Here is a 21,715-nt window from a genome sequence, read left to right as displayed (position 1 = left end):
TGAATGCCTGGTATACATATACCGAAATGTTATGTAATAAATGCAAAATTGCTGGTAAAAGCAGTATCTTTTGCTGTCAATGTAAAGCTGAAAAATTGCAGTTCTATAGAATCACCACTAGGTGCCACTCTTGGCAGAGATGAGAAAAAGCTCACTGTTCGTCTGTAAAATGTTTACTGTTACCTGTCAGAACTGCTCTCACCAGGAACCCTGGTGCACTACTGGTGGGATTGTAAATTAGCACAGTCACCATGGAAAACGTTAGGAGGTTCTTTTAAAAATGAAAAATAGGACTTCCATACCATATTCACATATGTGTGCATGCTTAGTCCCCAAAGTGTGTCTGACTCTTTGGGACCCCATGGACTAGCCTGCCAGGCTCCTCTCTCCATGGGATTTCCCAGGCAAGAATACTGGAGTGAGCTGCCATTTCCTCCTCCAGGAGATTTTCCCAACAGAGGGATCAAACCTGCATCTCCTATCACTGAGCCACCTGGGAAGCCCCAAAACTGAAGCTGCAAGTCAAAGTAGTGGGTATTGTTACTGTCAAGCAATTTCACCTATGAGTATTTACCTGAAATAAACAAAAGCACTAATTTGAAAAGATATATGTACTCCAATGTTCACTGCATCATTATTTACCAATGGCCAAGATAAGTGTCCACTGATAGATAAACCTCATATATGAAGATGACACCACCCTTATGGCAGAAAGTAAAGAAGAACTAAAGAGCCTCTTGATGAAAGTGAAAGAGGAGAGTGAAAAAGTTGGCTTAAAGCTCAACATTCAGAAAACTAAGGTCATGGCATCTGGTCCTATCACTTCATGGCAAATAGATGGGGAAACAGTGGAAACAGTGTCAGACTTTATTTTGGGGGGCTCCAAAAATCACTGCAGATGGTGACTGAAGCCATGAAATTAAAAGACGCTTGCTCCTTGGAAGAAAAGTTATGACCAACCTAGACAGCATATTAAAAAGCAGAGACATTACTTCTCCAACAAAGGTCCGTCTAATCAAGGCTATGGTTTTTCCAGTAGTCATGTATGGATGTGAGAGTTGGACTATAAAGAAAGCTGAGTGCCAGAGAACTGATGCTTTTGAACTATGGTGTTGGAGAAGACTCTTGAGAGTCCCTTGGACAGCAAGGAGATCCAACTAGTCCATCCTAAAGGAAATCAATCCTGAATTCACTGGAAGGACTGATGCTGAAGCTGAAACTCCAATACTTTGGCCACGTGATGCAAAGAATTGACTCATCTGAAAAGACCCTGATGCTGGGAAAGACTGAAGTCAGGAGGGGAAGGGGACGACAGAGGATGATGAGACGGTTGGATGGCATCATGGACTCAATGGACATGAGTTTGAGTAAACTCTGGGAGTTGGTGATAGACAGGGAGGCCTGGCGTGCTGCAGTCCATGGGGTTGCAAAGAGTCAGGCACGACTGAACTGAACTGAACTAACTGATAGATAAATGGAAAAATAAGATGTGGTATGTGTGAATACACACACACACACACACACACACACACACACACACACACACACAGACACACACACACACAGTAGAATATACTCAGCAATAAAAAAATAAATAAAATCGTGTCATTTATAACAACATGAGTGGATCTAGAGGGCATTATACTAAATGAGGGTTTTCCCTGGTGGCTCAGATGGTAAAAAATATGCCTACAAGGCAGGAGATCTGGGTTTGATTCCTGGGTCAGGAAGATCTCTTGGAGAAGGGAATGGCAATCCCTTTCAGTATTCTAGCCTGGAAAATTCCACAGACAGAGTCCATGGGATCAGACTGAGAAAGACAAATACCCCACCTGTATGCGTAATCTAAAAAAAAAGAAATGAACAAAATAAAAAGTTCCACAGATACAAAGAACTCCCAGAAGGGAGAAGAGGATAGGCGAAGGGGATGAATAGGAACAAACCTGCAGTAATCCAGTAAATAAATCATCAGGATGTCATGTACAACATAAGGAATATGGTCAATAACACTGTAACAATGTTGTATGGGGACAGATGGTTACTATACGTTGTTGCGACCATTTTGCAATGTATACATGTCAAATCATAATGTAATATACTTGAAACTAACACAACAGTGTATGTCAAATACAGCTCAACTTAAAAAAAAAGTCTATTGCAATGGTACTGGAATAGGAAAGTTTGGAAAGAAGAAAAAAAGCTTAACCCATTATCCTAAGACTCAAAGATGCTCAGGTCAACTGTATACTATTTGAAGGCCCTGACTATAAGATCCGATGCATTTAGATGGGATAGGACAAATGTAAAAAAAAAAAAAGGTGAGCTCAAAGTGTGAAATCAAGGTGGCTGATAACTATGACTCACAGGGTAATCAAGTGTAAAACAGAAAGAATGCAAGAAAAAGCCAGAAACAGAAATAACAGAGTTAATGGATGGAGAGGTGAAGACAATAACCAGGCATGAGAAGCAGATGGATTCAAGTATTTTAAGACTAGGCTGGACCAGAAAGGAACCACCCATGTAATGCATACCGCTTACCGTGATGCCAGGTTGCTGGGGTAGCCTAAACATCTATTATCTTTAAGATCTATGGGTTAGTTAGTCACGAACAGATGTGAGAGTTGGACCATAAGAAGGCTGAACACTGAAAAATTGATGCTTTCGAACCATGATGCTGAAGAAGCCTCTTGAGAGTCCCTTGGACTGCAAGGAGATCAAACCAGTCAATTCTAAAGGAAATCAACCCTGAATACTCACTGGAAGGACTGATGCTGAAGCTGAAGCTCCAATACTTGATTCGAAGAGCTGACTAATTGGAAAAACCCTGATGTGGGAAAGATTGAGGGCAAAAGGAGAACAGGGTGACCGAGGGTGAGATGACTGGATGGCATCACCAACTCAATGGACGTGAGTTTGAGCAAACCCCAGGAGATAATGAAGGACAGGTAAGCCTGGCATGCTGCAGTCTATGGGGGTCACAGGAGTTAGACACAACTTAGCAACTAAACAACAACAACTACGTCATGTGGTGATGACACAGTATCATTTGCCTTCATTTCTTAGCACTTATACAATTTCCTCAGTGTCCTTTGTTTAAATACAGATCTATTTTTAAAAGAAACTTTGTCTTTCCCTTTGGAAAGGTTAATTTATTGACACAGTACCAGTTTGACAGTCCACTAGAAATTTGGTTGTTCCCCAATCTGACTTAAAAAAATAAAACAAAACCCAACAACAACAATAAATAAAATACTATGTTATGCTCTTTCCTAGCTTAGAAAATGAGAAGCAAACAAATACAGAGATGCCCCAAAACTATACAAATCAGATCTCTTAGTTGCAGAGACAAAAACTCAATCCGAACACTTTATGGGAAAAGCGAAATTTCTTAGAAGGCTCATGTCACCATGAGAAGGTAACTGGTGCAGCCAGACTCAAGGGTAACATTGAATCCAGAAACTTAACCTTCATCATGGTTCCGCTTTACCACTTTCCCACACAATTTCAGCCCACTTTTCTCCACATGAAACAATACACATTTAGACTTCCCAATTTCACCACTGTAAAGCTACTGAGAGCTTTCTCTGGTGCCAGTCTCAAAAATCCTAGGGAAAAGCACTGAGTGGCTTACCTTTGGCTAATGAATCATGGCATTTTCCCCTGCCTCCCTCCCATTTAAAAAGTACTATAATAAAATGCCTGTCAATACATTGATGAAAAGATGAGAGAGAGAGCAGTGGGGAGGAAGATCATGACAGAAATGGGGATGCAGTCAAATGATAATGCCGTTTTTTTTTTTACATTCTTACAGCACAGACTGGGGGATGCCACTGCTGCTGCTACCGCTGCTGCTGCTAAGTCACTTCAGTCGTGTCCGACTCTGTGTGACCCCATAGATGGCAGCCCACCAGGCTCTGCCGTCCCTGGGATTCTCCAGGCAAGAACACTGGAGTGGGTTGCCAGTTCCTTCTCCAATGCATGAAAGTAAAAAGTGAAAGGGAAGTCGCTCAGTCGTGTCCGACTCTTAGCGACCTCATGGACCGCAGCCTACCAGGCTCCTCTGTCCATGGGATTTTCCAGGCAAGAGTACTGAAGTGGGGTGCCATTGCCTTCTCCAAGGGGGGGGATGCCACTAGCTTGTTATAAAATCTCCAGAGACTCTCCTCAGTCCACGGAATGTACCTCACATTCCAACCTGGAATTCAAGACCCTATATGCAGAGTACATCATGAGAAACGCTGGACTGGAAGAAATACAAGCTGGAATCAAGATTGCTGGGAGAAATAGCAATAGCCTCAAATATGCAGATGACAACACCCTTATGGCGGAAAAGTGAGGAGGAACTAAAAAGCCTCTTGATGAAAGTGAAAGTGGAGAGTGAAAAAGTGGGCTTAAAGCTCAACATTCAGAAAATGAAGATCATGGCATCTGGTCCCACCACTTCATGGGAAATAGATGGGGAAACAGTGGAAACAGTGTCAGATTTTATTTTGGGGGGACTCCAAAATCATTGCATATGGTGACTGCAGCCATGAAATTAAAAGATGCTTACTCCTTGGAAGAAAAGTTATGACCAACCTAGATGGCATATTCAAAAGCAGAGACATTACTTTGCCAGCTAAGGTCCGTCTAGTCAAGGCTATGGTTTTTCCTGTGGTCATGGATGGATGTGAGAGTTGGACTGTGAAGAAGGCAGAGTGCCAAAGAATTGATGCTTTTGAACTGTGGTGTTGGAGAAGACTCTTGAGAGTCCCTTGGACTGCAAAGAGATCCAACCAGTCCATTCTGAAGGAGATCAGCCCTGGGATTTCTTTGGAAGGAATGATGCTAAAGCTGAAACTCCAGTACTTTGGCTACCTCATGCGAAGAGTTGACTCATTGGAAAAGACTCTGATGATGGGAGGAGTTGGGGGCAGGAGGAGAAGGGGGCGACAGAGGATGAGATGGCTGGATGGCATCACTGACTCGATGGACGTGAGTCTGAATGAACTCCGGGTGTTGGTGATGGACAGGGAGGCCTGGCGTGCTGCAATTCATGGGGTCACAAAGAATCGGACATGACTGAGCGACTGAACTGAACTGAACTGAATCCCTTCCAGCCTTCTCTCCCCCTGCCCTGCTGTTTCATACAGTGATGCAAGAGCACAGGACCTGATGTCACTATCTAATTATCTTCAGTGTGTTTCTTTTCACTTGCTTTCAATCAAGTTCTTTCCTCTGTTGGAGATGATCTACTCCATAATCCCCACTATGCTTGGCTCAGAAACGACCTTCCCAAAGACATCTGCATCCTAATCCTTGAAATCTGTGAATGGTACCTTATAAGGTGATACATCCTTATATCCTTGCAGATGTGATTCAATTAAGTATCTTGAGATGGGGAGACAATTTTGGATTATCCAGGTGGGCCCTAAATTTAATCACAGGTGTCCTTATAAGAGGAGGCAGAGGTAGGTTATACACACACAGAGAAGGCCATGTAAAGATGATCAGAGACTTATTTGGAGATGCCGGCCATGAAGATTAGGGTGATGTGGCCATAAGACAAGGAGTTACAGCAGGTATCAGAAGCTGGAAGAGGCTAGGAATGGACTCTCTCTAGGGGGTTGGGGGACTGTAGTCCTGGTGGTAGCTTAATCTTGGCTCAGTGGATCCTGATCTTGGATTCTGGAGCCTAGAACTGTGAGAGTAACTGTCACTGTAATACAATCAAGTTTGCGGTAATTGTTATACCTGACGAGACATACCTAAGATTGAACATCTAAGCAATGTTCTCAGATTCTAAGTAACCTTTCCTTCCTCTATTCTCCCTCTGACCTCTCTCCTCATCACAATTTCTATGGCACATGTGTAACGTCTGTTCTCAGGTTTTCTTTTAGAACCTGAACTGTGTCTCATGTGTTATCTTTCAGGTTGCCCAGGGATTTCCCTGGTGGCTTAGAGGTTAAAGCGTCTACCTGCAATATGGGAGACCTGGGTTCAATCCCTGGGTCAGGAAGATGCCCTAGAGAAGGAAATGGCAACCCACTCCAGTATTCCTGCCTGGAGAATCCCATGGACATATGAGCCTGGCAGGCTACAGTCCACGGGGTTGCAAAGAGTCGGACACGACTGAGCGAGTGAAGAAGAAAGAAAAAAGTACACGTATATCTGTATATGTATCTATATATTTATATTCAAATCTTAGATTCTCGGTAAAATATATTTATTGAGTTATCAATAATTTTGCTTGGGAATATACAGTACAATGATCGAAGACACTGACAGTGTGACTAAAGAAAATTACCAAACTCTCCAAGGCTGCATATTCTTACCAGTAAATTGGAGAAAACAAAACAGTGCTAACAATATACAGTTGTTACACGGATTAAATGAGATATCACGTAAAGCATATGGTGATCACTTAAAATGTTTATTATTATTGCTTGACTTGCCTGGGAAATCCCGTGAAGAGAGGAGCCTCGAGGGTTACAGTCCAAAGGGCCACCAAGAGTCTGAAGTGACTGAGCATGCACACAGAAGAACACGTTTGCCCTCCCCCTTCCACCTGGGTGAACAGGACAATTCTTAATCACCAGAGATAATTGTGGACTCATCAGCTGAGACAGCACCAGACTCTACAAGACAAACCTCGTTAATACAACCCCTGTTTTCATTCCTACACTCTTTTTCCTTTGTTAAGTCCCTTCTCTACAAATCTACTGTTCTTTGTTAAGATGTTATTTATAAGCTCAATTTCTAATGACTCCTCTGAGGTACTAATCTCACTTGAGTTCTCCTGTGTGTATACACAACATGCATGATGAACAGTTTTTCTTTTACTCTTGTTTTAATCTTTCTTTTCAGTCTAATTCTTAGGGCCTCAGTCAGAAAGCCTAGAATAGAGGAAAAAGTTTATTTTTCCCCTCCCCTATAATATCTTTCAGTAGGCTCAAATACCTCTTAAATAGTTGCCAGGTAAGTCATAAAATTAAAGTGTTTGCAACATGTTATTTTACAGAAGACTTTTATTTAGAGTACATAAATACACATTAAGAATACACAATGCAATAAGAAAGCAAACAATCCAGTTGAGAAAGGGCAAAAATTCTGACAGTCACTTCACAAAAGGCATATGAAAGGCCAAAAGGCATATATAAAGATGCTCAACATCATCAGTCATCAGGGAAATGCAAATTAAAATCACGATGAGCTTCCACTAGATACCCAACAAAATGGCTAAAATTATAGATACTGTATGTTGACAAGGATGTGAGGCAGCTAGAACTCTTGTACAACCCTGGAAGAAATCTGAAATGATACAACCACTTTGGAAAACTGCTTAACACTTACTTTAAAAACAAACATAAATCTACCACACAACCCAGTGATTCTACTCTTAGGTATTTAAACAAGAGAAATGAAAACCTATGTCCACACAATCACATGTACTCAATGTTCACAATAACTTTACTCAAAATAGCTAAAACCTGGAAATAATACAAAAGTCCATCAACAAGTGAATGAATGGTTAAACAAACAATACATCCATACAATAGGATTCTTTTCAGCAATAAAAAAGAATGAGCTCAAAAAACAACAACATGGGTCACTTTAAAATCACTATGCATGTGAAAGAACCCATACACAAATGAGTATATAATACATGATCCACTTAGATAAAATAATAATTTTTAAAAAGCAAAATAATCTATGGTGACAAAGAGCAAATTAGCAGTGACAAATGAACTGTGAAGGAACATGAAGCATCTTTCAGGGGTGATGGAAATATTCTATATGCTGATGCGGCAGTGGTTTTATGGTATATACATTTAAAAATAATTATTGAGTTGTATACTCTATGGTCGGAGAAGGCAGTGGCAACCCACTCCAGTACTCTTGCCTGGAAAGTCCCGTGGACTGAGGAGCCTGGTGGGCTGCAGTCCATGGGGTCGCTAAGAGTCGGGCACGACTGAGCAACTTCACTTTCACTTTTCACTTTCCTGCATTGGAGAAGGAAATGGCAACCCACTCCAGTGTTCTTGCCTGGAGAATCCCAGGGACGGCAGAGCCTGGTGGGCTGCCATCTATGGGGTCGCACAGAGTCGGACACAACTGAAGCGACTTAGCAGCAGCAGCAGCAGCAGCATACTCTATGGTTTACTGTGCCATTATAAAGCTGATTTTAGAAAGTTGACAGGGCAGTTTCTTAGACAACTAAAGATACTCTTACCATACAATCTAGCAATCACTCTCCTTGGTATTTACCTAAAGGAGTTGAAAAATTAAGTTCATATAAAATCTTAAACACTGATGTTTATAGCATCTTTATTCATAATTTCTAAAACTTGGAAGCAACCAGGATACATGAATGGATCAGTTGTGGTACACCCAAATAATGGAATACTCTTCCATGCAAAAAAGAAATGAGTCATCATGCAAAGAAAAAGACAGTGAGGAAAATGTATATTGCTAAGTGAAAGGAGCCAATTTGAAAAAGCCACATGTGTTATGATCACAAATGTATACATTTTGGAAAAGGCAAAATCAGACAGCAAAAGGATTAGTGGTTTAGAGAACTTAAGAGGGAAGGAGGGACAAACAGGTAGAAGACAGAGGATTTTTAGGGCAGTGAAACTTGTCTGTGTTATACTGTAAAAATGGATTCATGTAATTATACATTTGTCAAAACACACAGAAGGCACAACGCCAAGAGTGAACCCTAATGTAAATTACGGACTTTGGGTGAACATAATGTATCAAGGTAGTTTCAATGTTTGTAGCTAATACACCACTCAGGTGAGGGATGTTGATGTAGAGGAGGCTATGCATGTGTCCGGCCAGGGGATACACGGGAGCTCTGTACTGCTCAATTTTGATCTGAAGCTCTAAAGGCTTCCCTGGTGGCTCAGCTGGTAAAGAATCCACCTGCAATGTGGGAGACATGGGTTCGATCCCTGGGTTGGGAAGATCCCCTGGAAAAGGGAACGGCTACCTACTCTAGTATGCTGGCCGGGAGAATTCCATGGACTATATCCATGGGGTTGCAAAGAGTCAGACATGACTGAGCAACTTTCACTCACTTCACTATAATGCTCTAAAACATACAGTTTATTAAAATTTTTTAAAATTAAAAAAAAAAGAGCTGCCAGGATATTGTTAAACCATGTTCTCTTTCTCCCTTTGGACAAAATGCTGCCCAAGTAAGCAGACACTAACAGAATTATCTCACAGATATTAAACTTTGGCTCTCAATTTAAAGAAGCAGACAAATTACATTATTTTGCCACTAGATGGCATAGGAAAATTACAGAATGTTCCTGTAATGGAAAAACTGAAAGTTTTTCCTCCTTTTCCTTTCCTTCGGCATATATATATAAAAATATTGATATTCTCTTGTATAACTTCAATGTCACCATCACACTAACAGTAATTCCTTAATATCATCTAATACCCAATCCACCATCATATTTCTCTAAATGTCTTTAAAAATATCTCTTTACATTTCTGTTGATTGGATCAAGTCCCTAAACAAGGTCCATACATCATTCTGGTGGTTGTGCTTTTTAATGTTCTTTTCATCTCAGAGCTGCTGCTGCTACTGCAAAGTCGCTTCAGTCTTGTCCAACTCTGTGCGACCCCGCCGTATACGGCAGCCCACCAGGCTCAGCTGTCTCTGGGACTCTCTAGGCAAGAACACTGGAGTGGGTTGCCATTTCCTTCTCCAGTGCATGAAAGTGAAAAGTGAAAGTGAAGTCGCTCAGTCATGTCCGACTCTTAGCGACCCCATGGACTGCAGCCCACCAGGCTCCTCCGTCCATGGGATTTTTAAGGCAAGAGTACTGGAGTAGGGTGCCATTGCCTTCTCTGCATCTCAGAGCAGTCCCTCTGAAATACTACCCACCCCCACTTTTTCCCCATGCTACTGACTTGTTGAAGAAACCAAGTTAGGAATCAAATCTGTGGATACGACCCACATCTTGGGTTTGTTTGCTTTTCCAATTCGCCATATAATCTGGTCCTCAATCCACTGTATTTCCTACAATTGGAAGTCATGGGGCCTGCACTTACAGTCACTAGTTACATCCTTTCTTGAGCAGACGGAGCCAGACGTTTAGAATGCATGCCAGAGCTAGAAAGGGGTAAATGTGGTATTTTGACCTTGGGCAAGATACTAAACCTATTTAAGCTTCCATATGTAAAAAGGATTATAGTAAATCATAACGTGAAGAATTTTGTAAATATAAAGTGAAATAATAAAGGGACTGGATCAAGATGACATGAAGCTCAACTCCCCTAACAAATACATCAAAAATACATCCAAACGTGGGACATTCTCATGGAAGACTAACTGGAAACTGACAAAACAACCAACACCTATACAGCCAAAGCTGTAAGAAAGATTTCCATCTAATGGGGTAGGATGGAAAAAAAGCTTAGGGTTGGGAGCTCTGCGACAGTGAGGGATCTGAACAATCTGAGAGAACTTTTACCCAGCGGAGCAAGCATGTTGAGTCACAGGCTGGGTGTCCCAGTCTCAGGATCTTACATGGAGGAGACAAGCCCCCTGGCTACAGGGAGAATTGTTGAAACAGACAGAAGGGCTGGAGAAGCCTAGACTCTACCCATGAAGAGTATATGGTGGCGACCTGCCAATAAGCAGGGCAAAGAGACTTCTGCACTGGTGGCTGCTGGCTCCCGACATTTGCTAAACCAAGCAGGAAGAAGACCTCAGCCCCATCCACTCCACATCAGAGCTTAGCACTGTATATGGGACAGATAGGTCCTGGGAGAAGACTTTACTTAGGGACATAGATGGTGTAAGGGCCTGGGGTATGGTCCGACTGGAATGGTGGCCCTTGTTAGCATTTACTCCTGCAGCACCTGGGAATCAATGTGACCAGCATGCTGGGGTCCCTTTCCTAGCCACGTGAGCATACCAGCCCTGCCCACCATACCAGAACTCAGCACTGGATGTGGGGCAGACAGGTCCCAGGAGAAGACTGCCACAGAGGCAGCCCAGGTCTCTGGTGGCAGCATCGTCACTTCATTTCCTACAGCCACAATGCCTTGACCCCAGTCCCAGTCAAGTTAGTGCCTGGCTTGCCCACTCCATGCCACAGCCTTGCACTAGATCAGTGATGATCACAAGGGGGAATGGACACTGGAGCCGCAGATATCTATTCAGGAGGCCCGCCAGACTTCTCTGAGTACACAGAAGGCCTCACTTTCTCCAGCAATCCCCTCCTTTAGGGCAGGGCACATACTCCGGGGAATGGAGTCTGACTGAGCCCAAACCTCAGGGCTTCTACTCCAACAACTAGGGAGCAGACCCTGCCCCTGACAGGGTGGCAAAGCTGCAGAGCAACAGGAAGTCCTGTGTCACACACTGCACAGGCTTTAGATACATCAACCACAATCCCTAACAAGGAGATAGAGGCCAGCACACCTGGAGGAGAGACCTGATATCCACATCAAAACCAGCCCCTGCACCAAAGACAGTCTACACAGGGTTGCTCCAACATGAAAACACCCCTACAGGACCAACAGATAACCATTTCAGTTCACAGAGACAGAGAAAGTTCAGTAAAATGAAAAGGTAGAGGAAATTCTCCCAGTTAAAAGAGGAAGAGAATTCCTTGAAAGAATAAATAATGAAACAGATAATTGTGTGTGTGTTCTCAGTCGATTAGTCACATTTGACTCTTTGCAATCCCATGGACTGTAGCTCACCAGTGCCTCTGTTCACAGAATTTTCAGTTGCCAGTTCCTATCCTGGAGATCTTTGCCACATGGCAATCAAACCTGTGTCTCTTGTATCTCTGGCATTGACAGGCAGAGTCTTTATCACTGGGCCATCTGGGAAGCCTGATAGTCGGTCTACCAGACACTGAATTTAAAGAGTTAATAATAAGAATGCTAACTGAATTAAGAAAGAGAATTGGTCTAAACATAGATTATTTCACCAAAGAACAATAGAACCTATAAAGAAGACCCAATCAAAAATAGGTAATTGAATTTCTGAGATAAAAAGCACTCTAGAAGCAATGAATGGCTGTCTTAAATTACATAGAAGAAATGATCTGGAAGATAGAATAAATCACCCAATCAAACAACAAACAGAAAAACAAAAAATAAAAAAAAGAAAGCAACATACAAGATTAATAAAATATAAAGTGTGCCAACCTTTGTATAACAGGAGTTCTAGAAGGTGAAGAAAGACAGAAGGGGATCAAAATGTATTATAAGGAAGTATGGCAGAAAAATTTCCAACCCTAAAGAAGGAAACATACCCAGGTACAGGAAGCACAGAGAGTCCCCACCAAGTTGAACCTAGACAGACACACAGTAAGATAGATAATTAAAATGGCAAAAGCGAAAGAGAGAATCAAAAGGCAGCAAGGGAAAAACAAAGAATCATGCACAAGGGAACACCTATAAGATTATCAACAGGTAGTTCAGTTCAGTTGCTCAGTTGTGTCCGACTCTTTGCAACCCCATGGACTGTAGCATGCCAGGCTTCCCTGTCCATCACCAATTACCAGAGCTTGCTCAAACTCATGTCCATCAGCAGGCAGAGGACCCAAATAAAACACAAAATCAAAGACAGGAAATCTCAATACCACAGAGATTAAAAAAAAAAATCAAAAGAGAATACTATGAATGGTTATATGCCAACAAATTGGACAACTTAGAAAAAATGGACCCATTTCTAGACCCATATGGCTTGCCAAGACTGAGTCAAAAAGAATTAACCAGACCAATCACTAGAAGTGAAAGAGAATCTGTAATAAACAAAATTCCCTTTGTTCCTCTGTGGCTCAGTGGTAGAGAATCCACCTGTCAATGCAGGATACAAGGATTCGATCTCTGTTCTGGGAAGATCCCACATGCTGCAGAACAACTAAGTCCATGTGCCACAACTACTGAGCCTGTGCTCCAGAGCTCAGGAACCACAACTACTGAAGTCCGGGTGCTCTAGAGTCTATGCTCTGAAACAAGAGAGGCCGCCACAATGAGAAGCCGTTGAATCACAACTAGAAGGTAGCCCCTGCTCACTGCAACGAGAGCAAAACTGCATGTAGCCATAAAGACCCAGCACAGCCAAAAATAAATTACATTAAAAAGGAAAAAGAACGCCCCTCAAACAAGTCTAAGAACTGATGGCTTCAGGGGAAAATTCTACCAATCAAATAAAGAACTTACTCTTTTCAAAGTATTCAAAAAAAAAAGGAAGGAAGAGGGAAAACTCCCAAGTTTACTCTACAATGCCACTCTGATACCAAAACCAGACAGTCACTAACAAAACAAGAAAACTATTACAGGCCAGTATCCTTGATGAATACAGAGGCAAAAATCCTCAACAAAATACTAGCAAACAGAATCCAATAATACATAAAAAGGATCACACATCATGATCAAGTTGGATTTATTCCAGTGTTACATGGATAATTCAACACATACAAATCAATGTGATACATCATTTCAACAAAAGGAAACATAGAAACCACATGTATTCTCAATAGCTGCAGAAAAAGCATTTGACAAAACACAACATGCATCCATGATAAACACTCTTCTTAAAGTGGGTATAAAGGGTACATATCTCAACATAATACAGGTCATTTATGTCAAACCAATGTAATATTCAACACTGAATAGCTGAAAGCATTCCTGCTAAATTTAGGAACAAGACAAGGATGCCCACTCTCACTGCTTTTATTTAACATAGTATTGAAAGTCATTGACACAGCAGTCAGACAAGAAAAATAAAATAAAAAATTGGAAGGGAAGAGGTCAATTTGTCAATAGTTGTAGATGACATGACCTCTTAGAATGGAATAATTAATATTCTTAAAGTGGCCATAGTACCCAAAGCAATCTACAGAATTTCTATTAAAATACACATGACATTTTTCATAGAACTAGAACAAATAATCTTAAATTTACAAGAGACTACAAAAGATCCAAAATTGACAACACAATCTAGAAAGAAAAGCTGCAGGTATAACTCTGCTAACTTCAGACTGTACTAGAAAGCTACAGTAAGCAAAACAGTGTGGTTTTGATACAAAAACAGATATATAGGTTAAAGGAAGAAACTAGAGAGTCCAGAAATAACCCACTCAGCTTTGGTCAGCTAACCTACATAAGGAGACCAGATCATACATGGAGAAAAGACAATCTCTTCAATAAGTGGTGCTGGGAAAAGTGGACAGCCACATGTGAAATAATGAGATTAGAACATTCTCTCATACCATATACAAAACAAACTCAAAATGGCTTAAAGACCTAAATGGAAGACATGATACCATAAAATACTCAGAAGAGAACATATGTAAAACAGTCTTTGACATAAGTCAGAGCAATATTTTCTTAGTCTCCCAAGGCAAAAGAAATAAAGGAAAAAATTAACAAATGGGACCTAGTCAAAATTAAGTTTTTGCACAGCAACAGAAACCATTAATGAAATGAAAAGACAACCTACAGAATGGGAAAAGACAGTTGCAAATGATGCAACCAACAAGGAGTTAACACCCAAAATATACAACCAGCTCACACAACTCAATATCAAAGAAACAAAAACCTAATCAAAAAATGGGCAAAAGACCTGAATAGATATTTTTCCAAAAAAGACATATAGAGAGATGGCTACTAGGCACATAAAGAGATGCTCAACATCACTAGCTAACAGAAAAATGTAAAACAAAAGCACAATGAGCTATCAACTCATAGTGATCAGAAGGGCTATTATCAAAAAAGTCAATACATAATAAATGTGTAGAAAAAGGCATCTTTATACCCTGCTGGTAGAAATGTAAATAGGTACAGCCAGTATGGAAAACAGTGTGGAGGTTCCTTAAAAATCAAAAATAAAACTACTATATGATCCAGCAATTCCACTCCTGGGTATATACCTGTGTATGTGTGGGGGGGCTGGGGGAGCGGGAAACACCTCTAATTCAAAAGGATGCATGCTCCTCAATGTTCATAGTATCACTATTTATAACAGCCAAGACATGGATGGCAACCAAGCACCATCAACAGATGACTGGCTTAAGAAGATGTGGTATATATACAGAGGAATATAACTCTCTATAAAAAAGAATGAAATACCAACGTTTGCAACAATGTGGATGGACCTAAAGAATATTATGCTTAGTAAAGTAAATCAGACAGAGGAAACAAATACTATATGATAGCACTTATATGTGGAATCTAAAAACTAATTAATCTAAAAACAAACTTGTGGTTATCAAAGCGGGTGGGGTGAAATGAGTGAGTCATTAACAGACAGAAACCACTATACAGAAAATAGCTAAGCAATAAGGATTTGCTGTATAGCACAGGGAATTATACCCAATTATCTCATAATAATCTATAATGGAATAAAACCTGTTTTAAAAAAAAAAATGCACTATGCCTGACAAGGCTATGGTTTTTCAGTGGTCATGTATAGATGTGAGAGTTAGACTATAAAGAAAGCTGAGTGGTGAAGAACTGATGCTTTTGAACTGTGGTGTTGGGAAAGACTCTTGAGAGTCCCTGGGACTGCAAGGAGATCCAACCAGTCCATCCTAAAGGAGATCAGTCCTGGGTGTTCATTGGAAGGACTGATGTTGAAGCTGAAACTCCAATACTTTGGCCACCTGATGCGAAGAGTTGACTCACTGGAAAAGACCCTGATGCTGGGAAAGATTGAAGGCAGGAGGAGAAGGGGACGACAGAGGATGAGATGGTTGGATGGCATCACCGACCCAAGTTGGGGTAAACTCCGGGAGTCGGTGATGGATAGGGAAGCCTGGCGTGCTGCAGTCCACGGAGTCGCAAAGAGTCGGACACGACTGAGCGACTAAACTGAACTGATGCCTGACATATAGACAGGCAAGCAGTGGAAGTCATTTCTGGCTAATGACAAGAGATCATTTCAGCTTATATAACATAAATACTCATTTTAATAAAATAATTACAAAATAGCCATGAATAATTGTCTTTTTCAAATACTGTAGAATATGTGCAATTTTATTTCTATAAGTGATTAAGCAATACCTACAGCAGAAGTAGAGAGTCCAAGGATTTTTGAAGCCCAAACTGTCTTCAGGAATTTAGGTCTACAGCTAAGGGTGCAGAGTCTCCCCCAGGCCAAAAACATGCTACGGAATAAAAGACAAAAATTTAAAGGGAGTAAATGTATACTTATACCACTATTAAACACAGCTACCCAACAGACCACAACCTGGTATAAAACAGAAATTAACTTTTTCTATAGCTGAGTTTTCTTTCTATGATATAATCTCTCATCACGAGAAATGTTCTAATTATTCCAATAGAACACTTCCTTATGCAAATTTATACACGTGTCATTTTAAACTAGATCTGTAAGGATATGATGAATTTTAAAAATAAACTCCTACTTTAGTCTAGAGCATTAAACTCCAGGAAGTAAAAGTTCCATTTCTAGCAGCCATTGAAATCCAGAATGTTTCAATCTAAGAACTACTGAAACTCAGAATTATCTGGAGAAGTCACTAGTAAAAGTACAATTCGTAACAGTAAATTAATGTTGTTAAAAGCAGGTTATTTAGAAAGCTGTTTGAAAAGGACTATAGTAGATCCTTGAGAAATAAAAAGATTATATGAATGAATCTTCCCTTACTTATTCAGATGGTACTTCCCTCAACAATTCTATAATTAGCACGCCCCATTAAGAGATTCCAGCTACCTAGCAGGCATGCATTCTGAATTACTTCTCTACCTGATTCTGAATTATTTCTCTACCTATAAGGAAATTATTATCACCATGGATCAATAGAAGGCGATCAAAGCAAAATGGACTTCTCTTATCATACTGCCACTTACAAGTGAAAGAATTCAGGGCAGTAGAAACTTCCCATAAGGTTTTACTTCAACAATGTTCTATCAGTGGAGGGTATTTCCTTTATATCTAATAATCAAGCTTTTTTTTTTTTTTTTAAAAAAGACATACTTAATGGATTCAAACCAACTACTGAAACTAATTATGAATCTCCTTAATTTACCAAACTTTGAAGGCTACAGAAAGCTTTAGATGTGAAAATTAACATATTTGATGTTTCTAAAAAAGTAAAATAGAAAATCTTGACCTTGTCAACAAAATCTCAGCTTAAATGACAGCCTCCTAGCCATTCTACACCACATGAGCCGAGGTTAACTCTGCAAAGCACTTTGTTTGGCTGACAACTCACTCATTTGGTAATTTAATGTAAGTGCCCTGAGTAGGGGCCTGGTGTGTTTAGTTCACTTCTCTGGTACACAGGAGGCATATTATAAATAAATGTGTCAAATGAATAAATACATAAAATCACCTTATAAATTAATGATTTAAGAGAACTAGTTATAATGAGTCCTTTTATAAAATAGTGGTTCCTTTGTAAATAACGACTTATTATGTTTCTTTCAAGTCAAAAAAGAAAGAAAAGTGAAGTCGCTCAGTCGTGTCCAACTCTTTAGGATTCCACGGACTGTAGCCTATCAGGCTCCTCCATCCATGGGATTTTCCAGGCAAGAGTACTGGAGTGGGTTGCAATTTCCTTCTCAGGGGAACTTTGCTGACCCAGGGATCAAACCCGGGTCTCCCACATTGTAGGCAGACGCTTTACCATCTGAGCTACCAGGGAAATCTCTTTCAAGTCAAAGTTTTCTTAAATCTAGAAATGCCTATTCTTGGGTCATTAATAGGGGTAGGGGTGGGGGTGGAGGTGGTGGGGAGAGAGACATTCTTAAGAGAGTTAAAGCTGAGAGAAATCTGTATAAACAGATCTAGTTAAAATAATTCTTATCTTCCTTTAAATTGCTCCATATTTTTTGGTTACTTTTCCACAATGGTCTCTCTTTGTTCAACCTGCCTTAAAAGCATTTGGTTTTGCCACTTCTTTGGGTCTTCATTTTCTCACAAAAGTGTCTGTGTCACATAGAACTTAAACTAAATGTGTGCTTTTCTCCTGTTAATCTGTCTTATGTCAATTTAATTCTCGGCCTCAGTCAAAAGCCATTAAAAGAACAGGCAATATTTCTCTCCCATAGTACAAAATGATTATTTTAATTTTTCCAACACTCCTCTAACAGATAACCCTCTTTAGTCTAAGCAGATGACCATGTTTCCTATCAGAGAGAAAACAGAAGCCATCGGGTGGGAATTTTTTCAACTTGCCCACCTCTAAAAAAACTAAACTGAAAAAATTCCTTTTTTCTTCCTATGATAATAAAGTGATCCTGCCACAAAAGAACAGTCTCTCCTCCCATGACTTGGATGCTATTTCTCTCCCTTGCTCCATTGATTATTACCATTTTCTTCTATATATTCGTCTTTCCTAGTTAAAAAGATATAATTTTATTGACTGTCCCTTTCCCCGAATCTATACTTCTTAGCCCAGGGCAATCTAATGTTTGTACTGATTACTCCACAGAGGCAGCTCTGGCCCAAGTGAATTTTGACCTTCATATTGTTAAATTCAGTGGACATTGCGAAATTCTTACTTTTCTTGAGTTCTCTGCAGCTTTATATCTGCTGGTTAAGCCCTATCTCCTCCCAGAAGCACCATGTTCCCTTGGCTTTTGACACACTACAATCTCTCATTTTCCTCCCTCAATGACGAAATTCCTCAGTGCCCAGATACAGGCCTGATTTTCTTCTCATTCATTACTCTCACTAGGTAATTTCATTGTAGAAGGAATCGTGGGAGCATCGGTGAAAAATTGGCTCCAAAGAAATCTAAGTAGGCTAACAGAGACATATTCAGAATCTCTAAGATTTATTTCTTTCGTACTTTAAACAAACACTTTTTGAGCAGCACTTTAAAGCAATTAACTTTCCCTATGCATATTCACTAATAAAAACACCTGAGGTATCACTGAAAAGTTGGAAAAAATAAAAAGGTTATTTTTATTTAAAAATAAAAAATTAAAAGCCATATGGCTTTTAATTTTAAACATTTCACTGGTTTTTTTTTCTCACTTATACATAAAAATGATGCTCTGTGAAGAAAATCAGGAAATTGTGAATCAGTGTCATCTAGTAAACATGAGTATGACCTATTATACATAAGATAAATTCCACTGTAATGTAGGCATGATCAATAGAAATTTTAATTATTTTTTATCTTTGGTGTAGACTGTTTAAAATGAAGATAGTGAAGGTATGTGTGGTGCATCTGCAAGTGACCTGAAGTTGAGAAGGCTGATGAATTGTTACAGAATCCAGAGCCAAAAGGTGAGTAAAGCAATCCAAATGAATGGTAAAAAGTTTGAAGCTCTGGGCTTAAAATCCAAATGATGAATTTGTAACCACTTTACATACTGGGGAGTAGAGACAGGAAGAGATGCAGCGAATTTCACAAGTCCTGAATGTTCAGGTTAACTGCAAGCTCAAGGAAGATTAATGTATGCCTGCCAAAAGAGCTAGTGCTAATTAATGTACAAAACAGGTTAAGAGTCTGTTTATTTCCACTTCTTGCTCTGCCTGTTAGTCCACTTCTAGAATGTTTCTAAGGCTTACTGATACACAGAGGGAAAGTAGGAGGTGAGTGAATAAGGTACTGTCCGGGAAAGTACAGTGGGAATAATAAACCTCAAAGCCTGAACCAAGAATGGAAAAATCAGCCATACAGAGCAGGTATAAGACAGGAGACATGAGCCTGAAATTGTTGAAAGCTGTTTTGTGAAAACGGAATTCTAGTCATTATAAACTTTTGCAGAGGGCAGTAATATGGTGCTTGGTTTAAGCTGGCAGGAGTTCGGTTCTAGGCCCACGTGAGTTAGTAACGGTGGGTGTGTAGCCGGGTGTGGTAGGAGCCTGCTGCCCGGCTCAGGCAGAGGTGAAGGAGACGCGCGCCGGCAAGACCGTACTCGGCGGGGGGCTCCAAAAGCACCAGATTGGACCGCTTTTCTTTTATCTAAAAACCATGGGTTCCACTAGAGTCATATGTGGTAAGCTAGCAGCCTGTGTTTCCTTTTTTATTGAGAATCTCGGTTACGGATCAACTGAAGTCGGTATCAGCTTCCTAAACCGTTTACAAAACATCCAAACTGCAAAATAAAGCGCAAAAAGGGCAGACGAGGACCGGAGTCCCGGGGTCCCACTCTAGAAAGCCAGCACTTCGGTGCCATTTCCTCTCCGTAGCGAACTCTGAAACTCCAGCGCTGACCTTTGCTACCTGGCCCGCTGTCCCCCGAAGCCCGGAGTCAAGAGGCCCAAGTCCGAGCTCCCGCCCCAGCTCGGGAAGGCGAGTCCGAATCCTGAAGGAAATCCAACCCCTGCTCTTCCTCCAACCTCGCCAGTCGCGCGGCCCGGCAGCGCACTCTAACCGGTCTCCCGCCTCATCTCGCTCCCCGTGATTCTGAGCCAAAACGGCAACCATCACCCACTGAGTACCCTTCTAGCGCCACACTGACCTTTCTCGCGCCAACACCTCGCTTCCCGGAGCTCAAGTCCCGCGAGGGCTCGAGAGCCTGATGGGGCGGGATTCGAGCTTAGGGGCGGAGCCAGAACGGAGATTGACTGGAGTCGCGGACTGGATGCAATTGAGTAGGGGCGGGGGTGAAGAAGTGGGCGGCGAAATGTCAGAGGAGACTAAGCCGGCAAGATGGAGCTTCGCTGCGATGTGATCTGGATTGTCTGTGGGGCTTGGATTCGGACGCGATTTGCTATGCGGACAGCCAGGATTGGGGACGGGACCAGGCAGGTGGAGACGCGAAGCCAGGTCTGAGCTGCTGAATAGAGGCGGATCTGGTTAAGGGGTGGGATGGGGCGGGGGGTTGTCTAAGGCCGGGATTAGGTATGTAATTTAGGTCCACAGCTCTAACTGGATGTATGTGACCGATTGGTTTGGGGCGGATTCTAGGGAAGGGTTGATTTGGAAGAAAGGGCGAGAGGTGAGGCCACGGGACTTAGATGAGGGGAGGGCTGTAGTTAGAATGGTATTAGAAGGTGCCAGAGAAGGCAAGGCTAAAGAGAGTGTGCAAAACGGTTTGTAGGTGTATTTATCACCTGTGGTGGTGGTGGTAGGGGTTGGAGTTTGATCAAAAAAGCACAAAGGAACTTTACCTTCCTGAACAGTAAAACGAGTTCTATTAGAGAATTGAAAATGTTATGTGATGTGAAACTGAGAAGGAAAGTGACACTTTTAACGGTGAAGGAGAAAAATCCGCTAAGAGAAAAAGGAACACCATGAATTACTCATCTATTGAGGTGGTGTTTAGTGAAAGGAGAGGTTCTGGTAAGAATTGAGTTTCATAACTAGATTTTTCTTCCTTTCCTAATTTAATAAAACGAGTGGATAGAGGGAGTGGGAAGGGCTGCTGCTGCTTCTAAGTTGCTTCAGTCGTGTCCGACTCTGTGCTACCCCATAGACGGCAGCCCACCAGGCTCCCCCGTCCCAGGGGTTCTCCAGGCAAGAACGCTTGAGTGGGTTGCCATTTCCTTCTCCAATATATGAAAGTGAAAAGTGAAAGTGAAGTCGCTCAGTCGTGTCCGACTCTTGGCGACCCAATGGACTGCAGCCTACCAGGCTCCTCCGTCCATGGGATTCTCCAGGCAAGAGTAATGGAGTTGCTTGCCATTGCCTTCTCCATTGGGAAGGGCAGTAGCTTGTTATTCAACTACAGAGGAGAGAACAAAGATAGTGTTTGGTTGAGGGAATCTACTCTGTACCTAGGTACCGGGAGATTCTAAAGTTGATTAGGTGGGTGGAGAAATTAC

The 21,715-nt window shown here is 41.3% G+C and overlaps 1 protein-coding gene across 4 annotated transcripts in view; it reads right to left on the bottom strand.

Annotated features, from left to right (window-relative positions):
• Positions 1 to 20,438, bottom strand: part of KYAT3 (kynurenine aminotransferase 3) — a 70,114-nt gene extending 49,676 nt beyond the window's left edge. For 2 of the 4 annotated variants that reach the window (XM_052637233.1, XM_052637234.1), the window contains exons 1-2: positions 20,410 to 20,423; positions 16,034 to 16,133 (exon numbers count right to left, since the gene is read on the bottom strand). In XM_052637233.1, coding sequence (XP_052493193.1) covers positions 16,034 to 16,132 — 99 coding nt within the window. In that variant the 5' untranslated portion in view covers position 16,133; positions 20,410 to 20,423. Of the gene's footprint in view, positions 1 to 12,272; positions 12,313 to 16,033; positions 16,134 to 20,409 lie in introns of all 4 variants that reach the window. The other 2 variants (XM_052637236.1, XM_052637235.1) reach the window with 2 other exon arrangements.
• Positions 20,439 to 21,715: the final 1,277 nt, after the last annotated feature.

Source organism: Budorcas taxicolor, chromosome 3 (assembly GCF_023091745.1).
Source record: "Budorcas taxicolor isolate Tak-1 chromosome 3, Takin1.1, whole genome shotgun sequence".
NCBI lineage: Eukaryota > Metazoa > Chordata > Mammalia > Artiodactyla > Bovidae > Budorcas > Budorcas taxicolor.
This window is presented reverse-complemented; position numbering and strand designations above follow the sequence as displayed.